The 20,858-nt window shown below is 37.4% G+C and overlaps 7 protein-coding genes and 1 long non-coding RNA gene across 10 annotated transcripts in view; 2 read left to right on the forward strand and 6 right to left on the reverse strand.

Moving 5' to 3' along the window:
- Positions 1–20,858, forward strand: part of pug (pug C-1-tetrahydrofolate synthase, cytoplasmic) — a 65,273-nt gene that overhangs the window by 13,151 nt on the left and 31,264 nt on the right. The gene's annotated exons all lie outside the window — the stretch shown is intronic.
- LOC139096898 (uncharacterized) lies at positions 848–2,295 on the reverse strand. 2 transcript variants are annotated; one of them, XM_070648652.1, is made up of 3 exons: positions 2,102–2,295; positions 1,454–1,507; positions 848–1,246 (listed from the first exon to the last, which is right to left on the reverse strand). In XM_070648652.1, exons 1-3 carry the CDS (start codon positions 2,220–2,222, stop codon positions 957–959), a joined length of 465 nt encoding a protein of 154 aa, XP_070504753.1. In that variant the 5' UTR covers positions 2,223–2,295; the 3' UTR covers positions 848–956. The 2 variants fall into 2 exon arrangements, with proteins under 2 accessions (XP_070504753.1, XP_070504754.1); XM_070648653.1 differs by lacking the exon at positions 1,454–1,507 and having other exon boundaries at positions 2,102–2,291.
- Positions 3,927–8,243, reverse strand: LOC139096895 (uncharacterized). Of its 2 annotated transcripts, none has more exons than XM_070648649.1 (5): positions 7,991–8,243; positions 7,655–7,928; positions 6,560–7,581; positions 4,824–4,956; positions 3,927–4,186 (listed from the first exon to the last, which is right to left on the reverse strand). In XM_070648649.1, the coding sequence occupies exons 1-3, from the start codon at positions 8,100–8,102 to the stop codon at positions 7,413–7,415; spliced, it is 555 nt and encodes a 184-aa protein (XP_070504750.1). In that variant the 5' UTR covers positions 8,103–8,243; the 3' UTR covers positions 3,927–4,186; positions 4,824–4,956; positions 6,560–7,412. The 2 variants fall into 2 exon arrangements, with proteins under 2 accessions (XP_070504750.1, XP_070504749.1); XM_070648648.1 differs by having other exon boundaries at positions 6,560–7,596; positions 7,991–8,198.
- LOC139096899 (uncharacterized) lies at positions 4,489–7,794 on the forward strand. Its single transcript, XR_011545011.1, has 2 exons — positions 4,489–6,009; positions 6,220–7,794. It is a non-coding gene; the product is annotated as an uncharacterized lncRNA (long non-coding RNA).
- LOC139096967 (uncharacterized) lies at positions 9,192–9,985 on the reverse strand. The gene is made up of 3 exons (XM_070648729.1): positions 9,794–9,985; positions 9,581–9,731; positions 9,192–9,517 (listed from the first exon to the last, which is right to left on the reverse strand). The coding sequence occupies exons 1-3, from the start codon at positions 9,903–9,905 to the stop codon at positions 9,301–9,303; spliced, it is 480 nt and encodes a 159-aa protein (XP_070504830.1). The 5' UTR covers positions 9,906–9,985; the 3' UTR covers positions 9,192–9,300.
- LOC139096979 (uncharacterized) lies at positions 11,144–11,796 on the reverse strand. The gene is made up of 3 exons (XM_070648741.1): positions 11,618–11,796; positions 11,425–11,548; positions 11,144–11,369 (listed from the first exon to the last, which is right to left on the reverse strand). The coding sequence occupies exons 1-3, from the start codon at positions 11,700–11,702 to the stop codon at positions 11,234–11,236; spliced, it is 345 nt and encodes a 114-aa protein (XP_070504842.1). The 5' UTR covers positions 11,703–11,796; the 3' UTR covers positions 11,144–11,233.
- Positions 12,152–18,494, reverse strand: LOC139096974 (thioester-containing protein 1 allele R1-like). Its single transcript, XM_070648737.1, has 6 exons — positions 18,237–18,494; positions 16,170–17,440; positions 15,430–15,580; positions 13,686–14,711; positions 12,839–12,995; positions 12,152–12,280 (listed from the first exon to the last, which is right to left on the reverse strand). Exons 1-6 carry the CDS (start codon positions 18,354–18,356, stop codon positions 12,234–12,236), a joined length of 2,772 nt encoding a protein of 923 aa, XP_070504838.1. The 5' UTR covers positions 18,357–18,494; the 3' UTR covers positions 12,152–12,233.
- On the reverse strand, positions 18,576–20,542 carry LOC139096924 (murinoglobulin-1-like). Its single transcript, XM_070648679.1, has 2 exons — positions 20,469–20,542; positions 18,576–19,857 (listed from the first exon to the last, which is right to left on the reverse strand). Exons 1-2 carry the CDS (start codon positions 20,540–20,542, stop codon positions 18,576–18,578), a joined length of 1,356 nt encoding a protein of 451 aa, XP_070504780.1.

Here is a 20,858-nt window from a genome sequence, read left to right on the forward strand (position 1 = left end):
TGTGTCTGGTTTTATATCCATGCCTGGTTCATGAATCATTCAATAAACTCTAATAAGTACCCAAACTATTGCCAATAAAAGAGTCAATGCAAGGATAATTATGGCATAAATAGGAAGTTTCTCTACCAACTCCATGAATTAAGTCAACATAACCCTAGCAGAAAATGAGCATCGTCCTAAATAAGCGTCGTCAAAATCTCAATCGATATAATTAAGCATGCTCAGCTTTGTGAGTATCTTCATAAGCATACTCTTTGTCTGTTTGGGAGTCATACTGACCTGATGACAATTTTTGGGTCCCTTAATCGACTTGTGCTATTCGGGTCTGTTTTTAATATGCAATCCTAGAGTTTTGTATCATATTTTGCTCAATTTGTAGATATAACAACCCCAAAATTTCAAAATGGCTGATTTTTGAATAATCAGCTTTCCTTAACAGACAAAGACACTGCTTTAGGTACCGTAGTGATATTTCTATATCATGAAACCATGCTCTATCCTTGTTAGAAAATCAGCAACCCAAAAATCAACAGCAACAAGATTCAATTCCAAATTCTTAGCTTCCCTTATCTCCAAATAACACGCAACTATGAATACTCAAATAAAACTTACAATTCCATTAGTTTTTCTCTCTTCGTTGAACTTATAAATTGGCGCCAGAAAGTCTCAAGGTCGCTTTTGTCGAGCCTCTTACATTAGATTCTGCGTATTGTGTCGTAGTTTTGATACAAATCTAGTCATTGTTTGCTGGATTTTATATTGTGCGTAGAAATAATTCTTGGAAGTGATGTTTCAAATTAGGTCAATTGTGTTGCGGCAGACAGGCTGTACATCAGTAAAATAGAGCTTTAAACTTGTCATGATGTCAAATTTATTCTAATTTTTGTTAAATAAATTAAATCTTAAATGCTTAATTTTAAGTAAATTTTTTATTCCTAAAATTCGAGTGTCATTAACTATTTCTTATGTCCATAAAGGCCATCCATCACGTCATTATAATCTGGTGGATCGTCGCTGTTCCTTCGTGGTGCTGATGGCCGTGGAGTTCTTGTATTGTTCCTAGTTGAGTACGATGGCGATGCCTGAGGTGTTCGAGTATTTGTATTTCTAGTTGAATGTGATGGCGATGCCTGAGAAGTTCTTGCATGATTGAGGAATTCTTGAAATATTTGTTCATCAACTTCAATTCGAATTGTTCGTGAATTTCCAGTACTCGTAATTACAACGGGTTCGGGAATTGTTGTTTCTAAAATAAATAGAATAATATAGTTGAAGCAGTGGTGGGCAACTCCATCGGACACTTGAAGTCGGATTCCATCGGACACTTGGAATCGGACTCCATCGGACACTTGAAGTCGGATTCCATCGGACACTTGGAATCGGACTCCATCGGACACTTGGAGTCGGACTCCATCGGACACTTGGAGCTAACTCTACAGCATTGAATACAAACCTTCTTGTCCTTCTTCTAAGCAACATTCATAATATACTCTATTAATTACACAAACTATTGCCAATAAAAGAGTCAATGCAACGATAATTATGGCATAAATAGGAAGCTTCTCTACCAATTCCATGAATTAAGATAACTTAATTCTAAAGTTGTGCCATCTCTTCATACAGATCTAATATCTTATACTGGCTAAATAACTGAGTATAACTATAAACAGATGTCGACGCATTATGTGTGTAAATTGTGAAAAATTGAGTTTCTTTCATGAAAAATTCTCTCTTGGACTCGGATTCGAATTTGATTTCGAACTCGAACTCAGATCGGAACACGCACTCAAGCCCGAATCAGAATCGGATTTAGACTCGGACCCGAAATCATATTCGTACTCGGACTAGGATCCGAACTCGGATTCGGAAACAAACTCGAACTCGGATTCAGACCCGAACTAAACTCGATCCGGAACTCGGACTCGGACCCGAATTCGGACTTGGGCCCGAACTTGAATTCGAATTTTGACTCGGACCCGAACTAAATCCGAACAGTCCGAACTCAAATTCGGTCTCCGATTCGAACTCAAACTCAAATCAATCAGGTCATTACCCTTGGATTAACTCTCTCAAAAGCATATAAAACAATAAAAATTCAAACCTTCTTCTTCCTCGAGACAGCACTCATAGTATATTCTAATAAAAGTGCATATTATTGATATTACAATAACAAATCCAATAATAAGTTTAACAAAAAGTGGAACTTCCTTTTCCGCCACCATTTTTTTTCGATCACAAAATAATTTCACATGTCTTTCCTTGAAGATCTCTAATTTACTACTGAAACAGCAAAAATTGTGAGCGAATGTAAACATGATGACGTCATCAAATTTTCTCTCTGAGAAAGCTATTGGAAATTTATTAAGGAACAGAATGTGTAAAAATGTGTACGAAAAATTTACAAATTATTTTTATTTAAAAGTTTCATCGATTCCTCAAAATTTGGTGGAATTTGGGCATCTTGAGAGTTTCGGTTTGATGGATTCACTGCTGTAGATTGACATCCAGCTTGAGCTCCATGTTCACATCCATGTTGACACCCATGCTGGCATTCATGATGACATCCATGCGAACATCCATGATGACACCCTTGTTGACATCCATGAGGACTTAAATGGTCACAAATGGGTCTTGATGCTTGATAATTTTGAATATTGTGTGCACGCTGATATGCTGTAGATGGGTGGGGTTCTAAAATATAATTGACTATTTTAGCTTTATGCTTAGTTTAATTAAAATGACAATGATGGTGAAATTATCAATTTTTAGTGAATATTCAGATCTTTTGAGATTCCTGAGCGGCTCTAGGGCGTTTCCTGGCTAATGAATGTTCATCAAGTAAGAGTTCGCCAGACGACGGTATCCAATGGACCTACTGTTTATAGTGGAATCACAAACACTCCTTTGATGACGCTATTGTCAGTTTATTGTCTTTAGCCTTCAAAAGGGACGCTGTGAGCCGCGTTTCGACTGCATATGATTGTACTGCTGATTCTCGAACCCATGATCACTTGGTCGGTACCACAATAATTAGGTACCGAAGTACAAAGCCATTTTGCCACCTAGCCAACTCGACTCCAAGGATCAGACACTCCAATGTACAATACTGTACTTACAATACTTACTGTACTTGTATGGAAAGTACAGTAAGTACAGTAAGTACAGTAAGTACAGTAAGTACAGTAAGTACAGTAAGTACAGTAAGTACAGTAAGTACAGTAAGTACAGTACAGCAAGCACAGTAAGCACAGTAAGTACAGTAAGTACAGTAAGTACAGCCAGTACAGTAAGTACAGTAAGTACAGTAAGTACAGTAAGTACAGTGAGTGCAGTAAGTACTGTACATTTGGTGTGTCTGTCCCTTGCTCAACCCAAGACTCTGTCCAAACTGAATAACATCTTCCTTACCTTCATTCCCACCGAATACCTCCAACAAGCATCTGAATAAGGCAACGATAAAGAAGATGGCAAAAACAGCAAAATACATGATGTAGTAAGCATTTTCAGCCTCTTTAGACATTTTTTGATGCCAAATTATTTCGGATCCACAAACTTGATATCTTAAACTTGATCTAATAAGTCAAGAACACATACTGAATAAAGTTCTTAAAATTTTGATCAATTATAGATTAATTAATAAAATGAGAATTGTTCTGCTCATCCCAGAAGTTCAATCAACAGTTGCTTGATGCTAGTTTTGTTTACATGCTCAACTTCTCATTTTTCTACTCAAAATTTGTCTATTCTCTCAGCAGTTTATGGTCAAGGTCACGCTATCGAGTCTATCCGACGCAATTCTAAGTCAATGATTGACTGCCAACTTACGCGCTTACTATACTGGCTGTACATATCAATTAAGATCCATGGCCTCCCTCAGATGGCGCTCTATCGCTGACTTCCGTGACTACTCAATTTACGCACGATACTTAACCTTTAACTTATCATAATTGCACTTTTTATTCATAAAAATTTGAACACATTTATTTACACAAAATCACATTAAAGCTTTCCTTGCTGTTAGCTTTTTAAAGACTTTTGGCTTTGTTGTCGTGTCATTTCGCCAACGGCTTCTTCATAACTTGGTGGATTTTCACATTCTTCGGGAATATCTATAAGTGAATGATGTAAGTATACATCTGATGATATGAGGGATACTTGTGAGTTTATTGATGATCGGTGGACGCTCCTGAAAAAGATGATTGGATTATTATTGGGATATGCTCAATTCTGGATGGATTCTTAACTCTACAGATTGCATGACCTTGGGTATGACTATCAATACAGTGTACCTAACAACAATTTGAGGGTCGTTCCCTAAGTTGAAGTGGCTAGAACAGCGAATAAGTATCCAAATTCAACTAGACTTTCCCTAGGATTGAGATCAGGGTAGGATCGGAAGGACGACACCCTAACCACTACGCCACTTTTGCTGCCAATACTCCCGTCCCTCCTCATTCTAAGGTTTCCCGAAGTCCCGGTTTCGACAAATTCTACCAATACTGCAACAGAAAGTCTTGATCCCGGTCTATATCTCGGTCTAGTTCTATGTATCAGTCTAAGTCTCGGTCTATGTCTCGGTATAGGTCTCTGTCTCAGTCTCCGTCAAGATTTCAATCAAAGTCTCAATCTCGGCCTGAGTCTCAGTCTGACCATCAAAAACGTTCATCCCACCCACTCAAAACAAGCTCTTGAATACCCATCAAGACATCAAAAAATGACCAAGAAACATGACTTCTCAAAAAATTCCCAAAATAATTCCATCGTCTCCAAAAAAAATCAAGTTTCAATTCCAAATATGACAAATTCCATAAATAAAAACTTACGGAAGACTAAGTTGAGAAACATTTAGAGGACGACTTATAAACAAACTGTCATCATAACTTGGCAGTCGATCTCGGACTGGTTCTACAATAATACCAAAATTTCTTGATGATATTTGATGAATTATTGGAACATCTGAAATGAATTTAATATGGAATTAGTTGTATAATGGAGAGTTTGAGGTAGAGTTGGTGGGAATTTGGTTGTGTGGGTGGGTTGAATGGAGTGTTTACTGAGGGTTTGAACTGGAGTGGATGTGTGTTTGTAGTCCGAACACTAGATGCCGGACTCTGGACTACAAATACACCAGATGTCGAACTCAGAACCCTAAATACATCTCTCTACTCGAGTACGGACACCCAATCAGGCTTCAATGGAGTCTGTTTGGGTGTTTTGACTCGAGTGGAGAAGCATTTAGAGTCCGGACACTAGATACTGGACTCCCGGACTCCAAATATACTTTCTGTCTGGTCCGTACACCCAATCCAGTTTTAATGGAGTCTTTTTTTGGGTGTCCGGACTCAAGTCAAGATATGCAAATGAGTGGAGGTGCATTTTGAGTGCGGAGTCTGGTGTCTAGTATCCGGAGCCTGGTGTCTAGAATCCGGAATCTGGCGACCAGTGTCCAGACTCGATTTAAGGTGCATTTGGAGTCCTTGGTTTGATGTTCAGTGTCCCTACACCAAATAAGCCTCGATTTGAGTCCGGAAACCCAAAAGAGACTCCAATAAAGCCGGATTGGGTATTCAGACTCGAGTAGAACTGTATTTAGAGTCCGGACACCGAACTCCGTACTTCAGACTCGTGGAGAGTTTCATTTGGGATCTGGAGTTCGGTATCCAGTGTTCAGACTCTAAATTCATCCACAACCACGCCCGGACACCCGAAAAATACTCTATTGAAGCCTGACAGGGTATCCGGACTCAAGTATAAGTGTATTTAGAGTTCGGATAATGAACAATGCACTCCAAACTCGAGTTGAAGTGCATTTGGTGTCCGGACACAAAACACCGTACTCGGGACTTGAGTTGAGGGGCATTTGGTGACGATATCCGGTATCCGGAATCCAAAGACACAAAATGCACATCCACTCGGCTCCGAACACCAAAAGTCCTGCAAACTCTATTTTTAAAGTTCATTAAAAATTGCACAATTATGCATTTATGCCACAAATTATTAAACACCAAGGTGAATTCAACTAAAAAAATCCAACAATTAATCACGTACACACCTGTCGTATCATCATCACATTTTGAACAGCAATAAAATTTACATACAATCGGACCAATTATACCAAAAATAATAAATAACAAAACAATTAAATCCATATTATTTTTTGGACTAAAGCCTAAACTGATTCATTGCTAATTAGAAACTATATATTTTTGTGTATTTTAGACTTACTAAGATTGTAAACAAAAACATCACAAGTGTGTATAGATCTGAGAGAATGCGATAAGCGTCATTCAGTGCCGAGAGATAAAAAAAATTGTGTTTTTTGAGAGGATATCCAGCAGAGAATGTCTGATTATGCATTTTGGAATTACGCAAAATAAATTTAGTGACTTTTTGCTGTTTTTTGGGAATTTTGGCACCAAAAAATCGCAAAAAATCCACAAAAAATTCTCAAAAAATCCACAAAAATTCCTCAAAAAATCCACAAAATTCTCCACTTCCATCCACAGTCACTTGACCCGCAAAGTCCCCAATTTCCCTCCCAAATCCACCTAATACTCACCTCTCGTATCCTCATCGTCATCATAATCAGCTCTACAGTAATATCTACACCAAAAATATACTGTTAATCCTATTAAAAGTAAGAATAAGTTTGAGGAATCCATAATAAAAAATTATGAAAGTAAATGAATTGCTTAGTTTCGATACATTTGTGTTGTGAATGTCAATTTATTATTTGTTGTTTTTTATTTTTGAGTAATACATTCTCCTAATTTGTGATTCAGTGATGGAGAGATAAAAGTTAAAAATTTTGGAGCTGTGCTCAATTAGAGAGAATGGAAGAGAGAAATGTGCATGTGAAGATATTGAAGATTGAGGAAAATTAACGCGTTTTTGTTGGTTTTCGATTCAGACTCGGCTTAGTCTCGGTTCTGACTTGGTTCAGTCTCGGTTCTGACTCGGTTCTGACTCGGTTCTGACTCGGTTCTGACTCGGTTCTGACTTGGTTCTGACTCGGTTCTGACTCGGCTGATTCTCAGTTCAGTCTCGGTTCTGACTCGGTGTAAACTCAGTTCTGACTTGGTTCTGACTCGGCTCTGATTTGGTTCTGACTCGGTTCTGTCTCGGTTCAGATTCGGTTCAGACTAAGTTCCACTTCAGCAGTTAGGACTTGTTTTAGTTTCGGCTCAATCTCGGTTCAGTCTAAATTCACTCACTTCAGTTTAAATTCCGTCCACAAGTCATTCTGTCTATCATTCATAAACACACGCTTAACAATATATGCAATCTTATTCTTCTCATCTTCTTACACACTTTTCTCAATTTTGAGCATTTCGCAATACTCATTTCTCTCAATTGCACATATAATTACTCACTTATCACCATTTGGATGCAATTGACTGTCAACTTAATCATTACAGGTTCTGATTTGGTATCATTTTCATAGCTTCTTCATAATTTGGTGGTTGACTTAACTGATTATCTAAATTATTTGTTGGATACGGTAGAAATGCTTGTGAGTTTTGTGTTGCAGGCACTGAGTACATTGGATATGGACATTGCGGTGGATATGGACAGTTTGAGCTTAATGGATAATACCTTGAAAATATTAAAATATTTGGTGTGGCTTTTCATTGTAAAATCCATAACAACTTACGGTAATGGCATTTGTACTTGGGAATTTGACATAAAATTGTTATAAGGCATTGGCATTGCCATAGGCACTGATGATGGGATGGGCATAGGCACTGATGTTAACATAGGCATAGGCATTGACATTGGCATGGCTATAGGCGCTGCTAGTGGCATGGGCATTTGTGTCAATGTTGATACTGGTTGTGTTACAATTTCTGGCTCAGGAGATTCTGAGTTGCGAGGTTGAAGTACCCGAGATGTCATGAAACCTCCACTATCTTCGTTAGGTTGAGCACCTAGATGTAGATATAGAAAACTGAAACTAAGTACAGCAATACAGGATAGGATATTCACTTACCAGTCGTGTCATTTTGGTCTGAGCATGTCTCTTTACATATTAATGAGCAGACTTTTATAATTATGTAGAGTATAACAAATAATGCAATAGATTCTAAAAAACCTGCACTCATTTTAAATTCAATTCCTGGTAAATTAAGTCTTAAGCCAGAAATTTCACAAATCCATCTTAAAACGTAAATATCCAAAAGTAAACTGAGAGAAGAAAATTAAAGAAAATGAGAAAATTTCCACACAGAGATGACGACGTAGTAGTGACTGTTTTCTTTCCTATGCAGTTTTCTTCTCGGACATTTACATGATCGGTCATTTGCATTGTTGATCAGATATTTGAATGGAATGCAACGAGATATGGAATTTTTTGTCAAGTTAAAACATTGAAAATTGATGATTTTCGTGCAAAAAAGAAGTGAAACTTGACCTTGATCATTCATCAATGTAACCTGTTGAATGTTTTTACAATGAATATGGATAATGACAACCCCAGAATATGCTGGTTGAACAAATATGCAATATTAAATAGTCTCGGTTCAGTCTGCTCAGCTTCTGCTCAGCTTCAGTTCAACGTTTGTTCAGCTTCAATTTAACTTCTGCTCAGCTTCTGTTCAGCTTCTGCTCATCTTCTGTTCAGCTTCAGTTCAACGTTTGTTCAGCTTCTGCTCAGCTTCAGTTCAACGTTTGTTCAGCTTCAGTTTAACTTTTGCTCAGCTTCTGTTCAGCTTCTGCTCATCTTCTGTTCAGCTTCAGTTCAACGTTTGTTCAGCTTCAGTTTAACTTCTGCTCAGCTGCTGTTCAGCTTCTCCTCAGCTTCTGTTCAGCTTCAGTTCAACGTTTGTTCAGCTTCTCCTCAGCTTCTGCTCAGTTACAGTTCAACTTTTACTCAGCTTTTGTTCAGCTTCTGTTTAGCTTCATTAAGGCTTCTGTTTGGCTGATCTATTAAGCTTCCGTTTAATTCGACTTAAGCTTCATCTCAGCTCAGCTTCTGTTCTGTTATACCTTCTGTCCGTCATAAATTTCGCCCGTACGTCTTATTTTGTCAATTTTTCATAAACACACGCTTAACATTTTCTGCATTCTTCTTATTCCCATTTTTTTTACACACTTCATTCATGTTTGAGTATGTCACATACTTATTCCTCTCAATTGTTCCTACATTCTACTCACTTATTAGTTATTACTCTGAGAAAATTAAACACAATGCCTTTTAAAAATATTCTCACAATTATCACATGCTTTCATACATATGTGCGATTTATTACCAAAAATATAAATTCGAATTTCACCATTGCTGTACATTTGACTGAAAAAATATCATTTTGAACTTTGATTTGCAAGAACTTTTGTGGCTTCTTCAAAACTTGGCGGTGCATCTTGTTGACTAGCTGTATTATTTGGTGGATTCAGTGGAATATGCTGATAAGGTTGTGGAGCTTGTGGTGGAGGTTGGAAGCCCTGCGTTGGAGGCACTGGTGACATTGGATATGGACATTGTGGTGGATAAGGGCAGCCTGAACTCATCGGATAATATCTGGAATTATTGAATATTTTTTGTCAGTTATTTTGGATTATTTTGTGATAAGTTAAGACTTACTGTTGCTGTGCATTAGGCATGCCGTTGCCGTACATCGTTGGCATTGGGAAACCCGTCGGTGAACCCGTTGGCGCACTTGTTGGCGCACTCATTGGCGTATACGTTTGTGAACGTATTGGACTTGAATGTGTTACGACTACTGGCACAGATTCTGGATAATAAGGAACAAATTGACAGTAAAATGTCCATAAAAAGTCAAAATAAGTGACTTACGAGTGTAATCGTCATTGCGACTCTTTTTACACAAATAATGACAGCATTTTATAAATATGAAAATAATTAGAGCGATAAAAACTAATATTGGTTCACCTCCATGTCTTCTCATTACTTAATTATATATTAATTCCTAGTAAAATCTTCAAAAAATCCAACTTGAAACGCACAAGTTCAAAAGAAAACTGCGAGAAATAAAAAAATGTAATAATTTTAGATTCGGGACATAAAGAAAAAATAAAAAATGTAGCATAGAGTGAGAAGATCTGTGAACAATTCCAATGTGTATTTGAGATTTATGACGTCGATCTATACAATTGTTCCTCTCTTTTAAAGCTACTTAATGAGAATGACCTTGACTCTCATGGTTTAGATCACAGCAACTTCATGTGATAATTGGCTGGTTACTTCCATACATTCTTACAGTATCGGCCTCGATCCCGGTTTTGGTCTCGGTCCGGATCTCGGTCTCTTCTTTGATCTCGCTCTCAAAAATATGTCAAAACCAAGACTTTTCGAAACCTTAGACCGAACTGTAAACCATGATCGCAGTTTAGTCTATTAATTTTTTGACTCCTGTCAATTAAACATATTAAGAAGTAACACGTGGTAAAAGGCTGCTTGTTTATTATGGAAAGTAAAGGTAGGAGCGGTATGAGATCCAATTTAGGGATAGGAAGGTGTCGAAATGCCCAGTTTTCAGATATTTGCCTTGCAACCCAGTAAAATTTGCAATAATTCTTATAAAATGGTAATATTTTGGTCACAAACTGCATCGTGACATCGTGTGATTGAGACAAGGATGTTGTAAGTAGCGATATCAACAATAGATTCCCTAAGAATTCATGGTCCATTCTAGTTTAGGAGCTCAAAATATGTACAACCAGTGAGTCAATTAACGGTGAATTAAACGGTGACCGGCCTATAACGGAAGTCGTTGACACCTTTCATCGGCAGCCGGCGGATGGTCGTTGATGACTGAAAACTTGCTGATCGCCGTTGACTGTCAATAATAGTAAATGATATTTGGCGATCTTTAGTTGATTGCCGTCGCTATATTGCCAACTCTGATTAAGAAATCAATAAAACTGATATTGCAACACGTATTTAAGTGAACAGAATTCGATGGCAATGTCTGTAGAGGCTCCATTAAATCCAACAATTTAGATGGCAAGAGATCATAAGGTAGATCAAAAAAATTCATGGTAAGAAGCTGTTGATAGAGATTGTATTACACTTGGTATTGGTATTGGCAAGCGGTAGCCAGCGATCAGCTTCAGGCAACAACTAACGGAGGCAATGAATCATACTCGATCAGATTAAGAATTACCATTGAAAATGTCAACGAGCTTTTTAAAATAAATTATGTACATTCTGATTATTTTAATACAAATTTTGATTCAATATTCACAGTAATTAATGATTATTCGATTATAGATTCTATTTCTGAGATAATTGCTTCATTGCGTCATCATAACTTGGCGGACAGTCAAACTGTTCTGTGAGATTACTTGATGGTTGTGGCATGGAAGGCACATGAGGTGTAAATGTTGATGCTGGCACTGCTGGTGGATATCTGTAAAGAATTTTGCATTGTAAGTTGTTGATTAAATTGAATTTTGAGCATTTACGGTAGATTTGGCTGAGTTTGACCGATGGCAAATCCAATATTATTGTTGTTGTAATATGGCTGAGTATTGGAAGTTGTTCCTCTATTGTCATAATCTCTTGGAGGTACTGTTGGAACTGTTTCGTCTAGAATTGTCGATCAATTAATCAAAAAATCATTAAATTTAATTAAAATTGATAAATAACTCAACGTACTTGGAGATTCCGCATCAATCTCATCACAGTCATTGCCGCAACATACTTTGCAACATAAAAATATGAGCCCAATTACGGTGAGCATCGTATAGGCAAAACTGTCGATATTCTAGTGTTAAAAATGACATCAATAAACTATAAACTTAATTAAATTAATCCACAAATTTACCATTTTAATGTAAATAAAAACAAACAAAAAATCCAAAATATTTTGAGAGAAAATTGAGCAAAAGTTGCGAATGTGAGAAGAAGGAATGATGATGAGGTGAGAGAAGTTGACTTAAAATTGAGTAATTTGCAGAGATGCGTGAGTATAGTCAACTGAGTAAGTGCGTAAGAGTGTCAGTGAGCTGATTAAGTGTGTTAGGTTGTAATTCACAGCAGATTTAGACTGTTTTGTCTATCTATGATTAGTGAACTATCTAGGGTTATCAGATCGTCCAAGGGTTAATGAATCTATTAAAATATTCTGGTTACGATCGTGTTATGGACCTTAATATTGAGCATGCGTCACTAATTTAAGAATACATCCAATTTTTTAACATCAAAATTTATTATTTTTTATTGTTACTTATTTTCAATCATGTATAAATTTTTAAGAATTGACATAAATCCTTCAACATTTTTCATCCGAGAACCTGTAGAACTGAACATCATTGTTTGCTGAAAATAAAATAAGAGTAAAATAACAATTTATACCTATACAAATATAATTGAATTTTAATAGTTCGATACAAAATCGCAACTCCTCCCACTCTTGTAAGAGCGTTGCCTAATAAGTAACGGGCACCTATCCGAAAGCCGGTAATCATGCTTGTTCACGTAATTTATATAACTATGTCTGCGCACACTCAAGTAGTCAAACTCTTTATAACATATATCAGACAAAGATCATGCTTTCATGGTACCGAAAGACCACTACGGTCCTTAAAAGCGGTTGCTTGTTAAGGTACTCGTTTTATGTCCAGAGTTGTGAAACGGCCTGATTTTATCGGTCGACCAAAAACTGTGGCAGTTAAAAACGATAAATGGCTGATGAAATCAATAAACGACATCGGCCATCATAACTTTGTTTATTTCACATCACATGGACATTCGTGATTTTTGATATAAGACATAGAGCTTTAAGCTGTTCACATATTCCGAAACGCTCTTAAGAGTGGCAAGCAGAGTGCAATCGACTTTAATCCTTAAAAACTTAATAAATTCACAAACTCTTACCTTTATCAGAATAGTCATAAACCCTTACAGCAGCATCGGCACTCTCTTTGACAGTAAACATTTTAGTTGGTGTTAAGCTCACACAATATTGCTTTGATTGTTGAAAATCATGAAAATACACACTAACAATTGTTCCTTGACGTCTTTCTAGTACTTGCTGTAATAAATTCAGCATATTAATATTCCAATTTTTAATATTATTTAGTTTACTAGCCAGTAAGGTTCGAAGTGGAATCGACTCAAGTTGAATTCGTCAGGCGCTATCTCGGCCCTTTTCGTAACTCTAAGGAAGCAAATTGACCCATAACACCTTAGTCGATACACTTGAAGTCGACTTGAGAAGATTAGACTTCGAGCTCTGCTTCTCAAGGGCCTGGCTCGAGGAAGGTGGGAGAGAAGGAGGGAGGGAGGGAGTGGGGAATGGAGGAAGGGAGGGGTAGGTGTAATGGATTTTGGATTGAACTCAACAATTAAGGGAATTTTTTCAATTTTGTCACAATAAACTCTAGCAAATTGAAGATTTATGTCCAAAATACTGAGTATGACTACCTAAAGATCTCCTTCTCTTTCTAGATACGTCCCTAATACTGTTCAGAGGCGTATTCATGCAGGGAGGTTTGTGGTGTTAGAGATCAAATCTAGAACCAAGAATTAAAAGTGCTTTGATAGCTCACTTAGCAAGTAGCAAGTCACGAAAGTTGGTCTTGTATATGAACTCACGGGTTCAAATCCCATTACCACCCTAATGATTTCTAGGAAGCTTACTTCCTTTGACACTTGATTGATTGATTGTGTTTTATTTGTCTTATCAGAAAAATGAGCTTAAAGCCCTAATTACTGTACTTACCATAATATCCTGATTGTCCTCTATTTCTTCAAAACATCCATTACAGACATATCCAGTCGGTAGCTCAATTTCATAAAATACATCCTTAATATAGGTCCTATCTGATTCATCTGAACTGTAAATGCCACAAACTTTAACAGTTCCTTTTCCTTTGGCTTGATGTGCCTCAATTGTGATGCTAAACTTTGGATTGTTCCGCGGGACAGTCAGCATCGTTTCAGTAACAATTGACACTGAACAGAATCCAGTTCCAGTTATTGTCGTTGAGATATTTTGAGTATATTCCGGAAAGTCAATGACATTTGGATCTGTTTGGTCATTTTTGATGTCGACGACTGTTTGGTTCCCAAGATTATTTTTGAGGTTAATTTTGAGATTTGTAGCTTGATTTTTGAGGTTAAGTCCGATTTCAGCAATCGCTTCTGCCAGCACAGCATGTTCAACAGAGAATTTATGTATTGGACTTGACTCGATAAGCCAATTGAAGATTGTTGTAGCTTCTTGTGTGTTATTGAGCTTCATGTAGGTTAGTGCTGTGTAGGAAGTAACCAGGATGTCGCAATTTGAGTCATCTGGCCCTAATTTGTAGCACTTTTGAGAACTTTTGGACTTTATCGTCAAGTTTTCAAGTTCCAAAAGCAGCTTCTGTGCTGTTCCGGCATCTCCGTTTATTGCATGCACATAGGCAGCTATAGACAGTCCAATTGGGTCATTTTTGAGGATTTCTTCATTATTTTTGAGATAATTGATTCCTTTGGCAATTTCTGAGTCATATCTTTTTAGCACATCCAGCAAGCTTTTGTGCTTTATAAACGGAATCAACGCAAAAGCTACTTTAAAGGATTCCGACTCAATTTTCTCCTCAAACCATGGCTCAGTTTTAGTTCCAATTTTGTCAAAAAAGTCACTTTTGATTGCATCAAATTGTTCCTGAATTTGAGCTTTGTTTGTTGATAGGACATGGATGTTCATGAGAGATGCTAAGGCATCGACGTAGACTATTCGGAATGGTATTGATGGTTTGACCTGAAATTGGATTAATTAGGGTCTTTAATTGCTGTATTTACTTGACATCATTTTTAGGTTACATAAATCTGATGGAATGTATAGCTTTAAATTAGAAACCGGTTTCTTAAGCTCCTCTACTCTACCCAACTCTACCCTACTCTACCCTACTCTACCCTATCCTATCCTATCCTATCTTATCCTACCAGGTAAATACAAAGCTATCCTAGATTATTTAACTCCACTATTTCCAATGTATTGTTAGGCTAAAGAAGGACTAGGGTAGATGGAGTAGACTAAAATAGCTTTGTATATCCAGGTAGGGTCCGGTCTCCGTCCGAAACCGGTCTCAGGAGTGAACAAGCTCTATACCGCGAAACACAAGCTAAAGCAGTGATGCCCCAACCTTTTCGTTCCACTAGATCCTTTGATGTTAAGCCACAACCAAAATCCCAATCGTTAACCTACAAATCTCGCTGGAGATCTAAATCAGCTATGATCCATGGCCTCTCTCAGTTGGCATCTAAAACAGGCCTTATTGCTGGCTTTCAGATCCAATTGGCAATATCAATGATTGGCAACTGTACCTTTGCCAATCCCCAAAATGAAGTGAAATAAAAGGTTGTCCATAGAGGTCCGAAAATTACCGGTAATCGGGATTCGACGGTAACGGACGGTACGGATATTCGTCATTCGGACCCCTAGTTGTCCATCACTGCCTTAAACATTAGTTACTCACCCAACTTTTACTCAATATAGACATGATGTTCTGATATCGAACATTTACAAGATCTGATGATGTTTTCTGTCCTTTTGATTTGAAGTATCGATACACTTCATATGACTTCTTCAAACTTAATGCCTCGTCTTCCAAATTGTATGAGATACTCCTGAAAAGTTAAATTGGAAATTTAAGTATTTAATAGGGTTTGCCAAAATTAGATGTACATAGATGCAGAGATGCAGAAAATCTAGATCTGGATGCGCATCTAGAACAATAGAAGGCTAAAGGCCTGCGCATCTGGGCGAACCCTAGTATTTTAGGATTTTGGTCAGGTATTTTTGTCTCAATAAACCAGAGTTGGCAGGACTCCAATGTTGGCAGGACTCCAATGTCCAAAAAAAAAGTGGAGTCCGGACTCCAATGTCCTGCCAACTCTGCAATAAACCATATTAGAGACCAAAGTTGGCAATCGGATGTCTTCGGTCATTTCATGCCTTCTAGAATCAGCAGTCAACGGCGATCGGCAGACAGATGACCAATGGGCAGATGACAGCTGGCTGTTGACCTTTTCCACTGTCAGCGGCCGATGATCGATTCCATCGGCGACTGAGAAGAACCGGTGGTAGTGAAAGGTGTCTCTGGCCTACCGTCGGCGGCCCATGTCAGATGACAACTGTCGCTGTTGACTGCCAATGGTAGATGACATCCAACGGACTTTTGCCCACTTGCCAATCATATTAGCATGACACACTTACTCCCCAATTGATTTCAATTTGTCATCATCACTTAAGTAACTTCCACTAACAACAGCACTATATCGAGCATATTCATTAGATCCTGAAAAATCCAAGCTTCTAGAAGTTGACGTTGATTTATCCAGATAGAATTTATATATGTCTACATCATACAGCCGAAGACCAAACGGCTCAACTTTAAGTTCCTTTTGCAGCATGTCTTGATACCTATATCCACTTTCGGATATGCCTTTTGCATCAATCAGTAGCTTTATAATGCTCATTTTAGCTTCAAAATTAGTCGAATCAGCTTGAATATAAAATGAAACCTTTTGGACATCCATATGAGGAACTGAAGCTGTTCTTGTATTATTCTGATCAGAAATTAATGTGCAATTTGGTAAATAGCTGACAATTCGGAATTTATTGTTGATTTTAAGCTCAACTCTGACTTTCAGTTCCTCATAATTTTCCATATAATTGTAAATCAGCACGTCAACTTTGAGGACTTCCTTGTATCGAATTGAGTACGGCAGGTTGACTTTAATGAAAAATTCATTTTTGACAATCAGCTCTTGTGGCTTCATGATTGCTAATCCATCATTATTATTGATAGAAAATGCACTTATGTCCCATGATGTCATCGAGTCTGGAACTGTAAAGGTTTTGGAAGTTTGTTCGGAACTGCCGACGTTAATTGTCTCAAATATCCACGATTCTGGGAAGTTTTTACGGAATTCTGTGTCGTCGTCTTCTGGGTCGACTTCCTCATCCTCAGCATCATCATCATTGCCATCATCATCATCATTGCCATCATCATCATCATCATAGTCATCGTTGTCATTACGATCATAGCCATTAAAGTAAACTTTATGATGCCTACGTCCACCAGCATTCATCCTCTTAAGTTCATACCCATCATAGTAATCATCATGATGCATAAGTCCATCAAATTTCATATATTTTATCCTTTTAAATTCAAAAACCTTCGCCTTATTCATCTTCTTTACTTCCACATCCTTAATAGCCTCTCGTCCTTTACCAAGTCTAGTTAGTTCCTCAGCAGTGCATTCATGCCATGATGTCATGTCATCGATCAGCAGGTGGTAATCACCATCATAGTCTGCTAAGGCTTTAGTCACGTTGTCCTTGGTTATGTCATTTCCACTTTTGAGGGATCTAAAGCGCTTGTCAAATGCCAGTAAGTGAATTTTTGAGTTTGACTTTGTGGAAAATGTCATTTTGAGTTGTTCCTTTGGTTTTGGATAGTCTGATGATAATTTGAGGTTGAGCTGGAATTGAATGATTAAGGATAAGTTGTAATGGAATATAAATATAAATTTTGGAGGTTAAGTTGGTTTGCAGGAACTAGGTTGTATGGTCACATGGTGGTAGTATAGTAGTATGGTGGCATGGTAGTATGCTAGAATGATAACATGGAAGAATGTATGTATGGTAGTAGCATGACAATATGGTGGCATGGCAGCAAGTCAATATGGCGGTATGGTAGCATGCCAATATGGTGGCATGGCAGCATGTCAATATAGTGGCATGGTAGCATGTCAATATGGTGGCATGGTAGCATGTCAATATGGTGGCATGCTAGCACGATAATATAGAACTTAAGTAGCATGTTGGTATGAGAGTATGGTAGCATGAAAACATGGTAATGTGGTGGTATGGCAGCATAGTTGCATTGTAGTATGGTAGCATAGGATTAATGAGTAGAATGGCAGTTTGGCAGCATGTTAATATGGAAGCAAGGAAGCATGGAAGCATGTTTCTATGGCAGCTTAGTAGTACATAGTATACCAATATAGGAGAACGATGGCATGGTAGTATGGTGATATGGTAGCATGCTAATAAGGTATTATGGTATTAAAGTAGTATGGTATTATGGTTTAATGTCATGGTAGCATGTAAGCATGGTAATTTGGTGTTAAGGCAGTATGCCTGCATTTTAGTATGGTAGAATGGTAGTAAAGAAGTATGAGGTAGTACAACAGTTTGGTAGCATGTTAGTATGGCAGTATGGTATTATGGCTGCATGGCAGCATGATATTATGAGGCTCTAAACCTGATACTTACATAATTACCACCCAAATTCTCAGTCTCAACTTCTGTTCTTCCTACAAAAATATTCACATGATCCTTAACATGATAAACAATTATTGTTGATTGTGGCATCAACTTCTCATTAATTGTCATTTTAAATTGACATGTTTTTTGATTCCTGCATTCAATCTTTCCACTTTTAACAGGTCCAAATCTTGTCTTGACTAGAGCAAGTACATTGTCCAAGTTTCGCACACTTTTGATGAATATGTCGATGGTTTGGTTGAGTTTTGGACTGGAAAATGAAATTTGAAATTTTTGGATACAGATTCCAAGTTAAAATACTGTCCTGAATTTTGGACACCTTTATACTCACTTTTTTGGAACATGATAAACTTCCAGATCATCAATACCAACTTTTACGTTCCCCATTTCAATTGTCTTCTCGTACTTGTCAGCATTTAAATATTCAATCCAAAGTTTCAGTCCAGTCGTTCCTTCAGGTACCATAAAATCATAATCAGCAGTTCCATTTAGTAGATCCAAAGAAATTGTTGACAGGTTCAAATGTTCTTCAATTTTTACTTCCATCGTTAAGTTTACATGCTTAGAATTGATTGATATCCTCTGATCCTTCCAGTCAGTTATGATGATTTTGATCGTGAATGCCTGTCCAGCTAGGAACTTTTCAGGATGTTTAGCAACAATCTTATGTCTTTTGCCAGTATGGACATAAAAATTCGTTGACTTCTTGTAGCTCAACTTACTTTCTGGTTCCGTGAATGTCACAACAGCTTCAAATTCTGTCTCTGTATTGTTGGATATGCTGAGGTCCTTCTGTAGCTTATAACTCAACTTCTGGACTCCGTCAACATTTGTAAAATTATTTTGCAGGTAGACTTTCTTGCTATTTACACCAATAATGCTCAGTTCCGCATTTCCAGTCACAAACTCACCAAATGGATATTTTGCATAAAACGACACTGTGACTTGTGAGGACGCCAGGACATGCTGATCCGGAATGTCAACAAATACCTCAAATGATGGAAGAACAAACTTTTGGACTGAAAAGCTCTTGACTGCCTTAATTCTTTGACTTCTATCAATTTTAACCTGAATTGTCCAGTCACCGAGTACCGTTTGGGTACCGAGACTAAATCGGAACTCAACAACACCTAAATTCTCATCATCAAGATCATCAAAATGAGCAATTGTACGATTTAATGGATCAATTATGTCCACGTCTATGTTATTCATGTGGAATGGCTTAATGTCTCTGTCCACGACCAAAATTTTGACCTTAACTTCATCGCCAGGCTTGTAAATTGGCTTATCAGTCTGGATGAATGTGACATGCTCCCGATTGTCAATTTTTATTTTTAATGACTTTGTTGAGCAGATGCTTGCGACTTGATTCTTGTCAATTGGCTCATCGACATGCAGCGTCATAATTAAATTTACTTCCGTTTTACTTCCTTTAACTTTATCTGGATAGTCAATTCTGACTGCTTTTCCACTGACTAGCTGCTTTGTGAGGTTGTAGTTCCGGAATTGTAAGGCTACTTCGGTTTTACCTTGAAGCTTTGTCGGCAAGATGACGGCACTGTAGGTCTGACTTTTGAGGATTGTCTTTGGTGCCCATAGTGTCACGAATCTGGAATTTTAGATGAAAATTAGATAAGTTATTAGACTTAGAATAATAAAGCATGGTGGTGCAGTGGTGTCTAATCTTTGGGCTGCGACACCCTAGTGAGCTTGGAAGTGCCATGAAACGTATTTCGTATGCAGTTTCAATCAAGGCTTACCATCAAGGTGTGCCGCGAAAAATAAATGGTTGCGCACCACTGATTTAAATGAAACTAAGGCTTCTTCTATCGGAAATTGGCAGGTAGAAGTCAGCTTCAGGCGACTCCTGTGGGAGGTCATACTCATTGATCGCAACTGATCTGTACGACATCCTTAGACTAAAGCTAGAAACCCAAAGGAAGAAATGGCTTCTGGTAGGGATGTATTCAGGGATGCGGTATGGGACTGAGATAACTCGCCCTTGTGCTACGTGCGGAAGTTAAACCAATGGGAATTTCCCACGAATTTGATTACAAACAAGTTGTGCTGATAATTTTTAATAGCCAGCCTTTGACATTTCTTGGAATTCTATTTTTTATCAATTGATTACATTTTTGAATAATTTATTAAAAATTAACTAAATTGATTAAAACTTGTCCATTAATTATTTCAACATAAGTATTATAACATAATACTTACTCATCTCCTTGCACAATTAGGCTGAGTTGTACAATAGACAGAAATAAGAATAAATATTTAAAGCGAATTTCCATGACTTCTCTCGTTGAGACTTGTTAAAAGAGTGCTAGAGAGAACTTTTAATCAATCGAGAAGATGAAAGGATTTGTGTGATCAGTGTTCATTAATAAAGAGAGAGGAACGGGCTTTGAAATACAAAAATATTTTTAAAACTTTAAGAATTAATTTGCAAATTTGATATTTAAATTCAAAATAAAATTTAACATTTAAAAAAATTCTAACAAAATTTGAAAAATTTTTTAAAAAAGTTAAAGTACTTCAGCGCATTTATGTCCCAGCGATTTTTAACTCAGTTCCCTGTCTATAAAACAATCCAAATCAACTTGTACA

This window comes from Chironomus tepperi, unplaced genomic scaffold, assembly GCF_022539635.2.
Source record: "Chironomus tepperi strain 1889 unplaced genomic scaffold, CSIRO-AGI_Ctep_v1 contig_409, whole genome shotgun sequence".
NCBI classification, from domain to species: Eukaryota; Metazoa; Arthropoda; class Insecta; order Diptera; family Chironomidae; genus Chironomus; species Chironomus tepperi.

Coding starts and splice junctions, on each gene's coding strand:
- LOC139096898 (XM_070648652.1), bottom strand. CDS start 2,222: ATGGTGGCGGAAAAGGAAGTTCCACTTTTTGTTAAACTTATTATTGGA. Junction 1,508..2,101: donor CTGTCTCGAGGAAGAAGAAG/GTTTGAATTTTT, acceptor TATTGGCAATAG/TTTGTGTAATTAATAGAGTA. Junction 1,247..1,453: donor CTTAGAAGAAGGACAAGAAG/GTTTGTATTCAA, acceptor TATTTATTTTAG/AAACAACAATTCCCGAACCC.
- LOC139096895 (XM_070648648.1), bottom strand. CDS start 8,102: ATGAGTGCAGGTTTTTTAGAATCTATTGCATTATTTGTTATACTCTAC. Junction 7,929..7,990: donor AGACCAAAATGACACGACTG/GTAAGTGAATAT, acceptor ATCTACATCTAG/GTGCTCAACCTAACGAAGAT. Junction 7,597..7,654: donor CAAGTACAAATGCCATTACC/GTAAGTTGTTAT, acceptor AATATTTTCAAG/GTATTATCCATTAAGCTCAA.
- LOC139096967 (XM_070648729.1), bottom strand. CDS start 9,905: ATGAGAAGACATGGAGGTGAACCAATATTAGTTTTTATCGCTCTAATT. Junction 9,732..9,793: donor TCGCAATGACGATTACACTC/GTAAGTCACTTA, acceptor CTTATTATCCAG/AATCTGTGCCAGTAGTCGTA. Junction 9,518..9,580: donor ATGCCTAATGCACAGCAACA/GTAAGTCTTAAC, acceptor CAATAATTCCAG/ATATTATCCGATGAGTTCAG.
- LOC139096979 (XM_070648741.1), bottom strand. CDS start 11,702: ATGCTCACCGTAATTGGGCTCATATTTTTATGTTGCAAAGTATGTTGC. Junction 11,549..11,617: donor GATTGATGCGGAATCTCCAA/GTACGTTGAGTT, acceptor CGACAATTCTAG/ACGAAACAGTTCCAACAGTA. Junction 11,370..11,424: donor CAAACTCAGCCAAATCTACC/GTAAATGCTCAA, acceptor AATTCTTTACAG/ATATCCACCAGCAGTGCCAG.
- LOC139096974 (XM_070648737.1), bottom strand. CDS start 18,356: ATGACAATTAATGAGAAGTTGATGCCACAATCAACAATAATTGTTTAT. Junction 12,996..13,685: donor AGGACAATCAGGATATTATG/GTAAGTACAGTA, acceptor AATTTATTACAG/CAAGTACTAGAAAGACGTCA. Junction 12,281..12,838: donor TTATGACTATTCTGATAAAG/GTAAGAGTTTGT, acceptor TTTTATTTTCAG/CAAACAATGATGTTCAGTTC.
- LOC139096924 (XM_070648679.1), bottom strand. CDS start 20,542: ATGGAAATTCGCTTTAAATATTTATTCTTATTTCTGTCTATTGTACAA. Junction 19,858..20,468: donor CTAATTGTGCAAGGAGATGA/GTAAGTATTATG, acceptor CTAAAATTCCAG/ATTCGTGACACTATGGGCAC.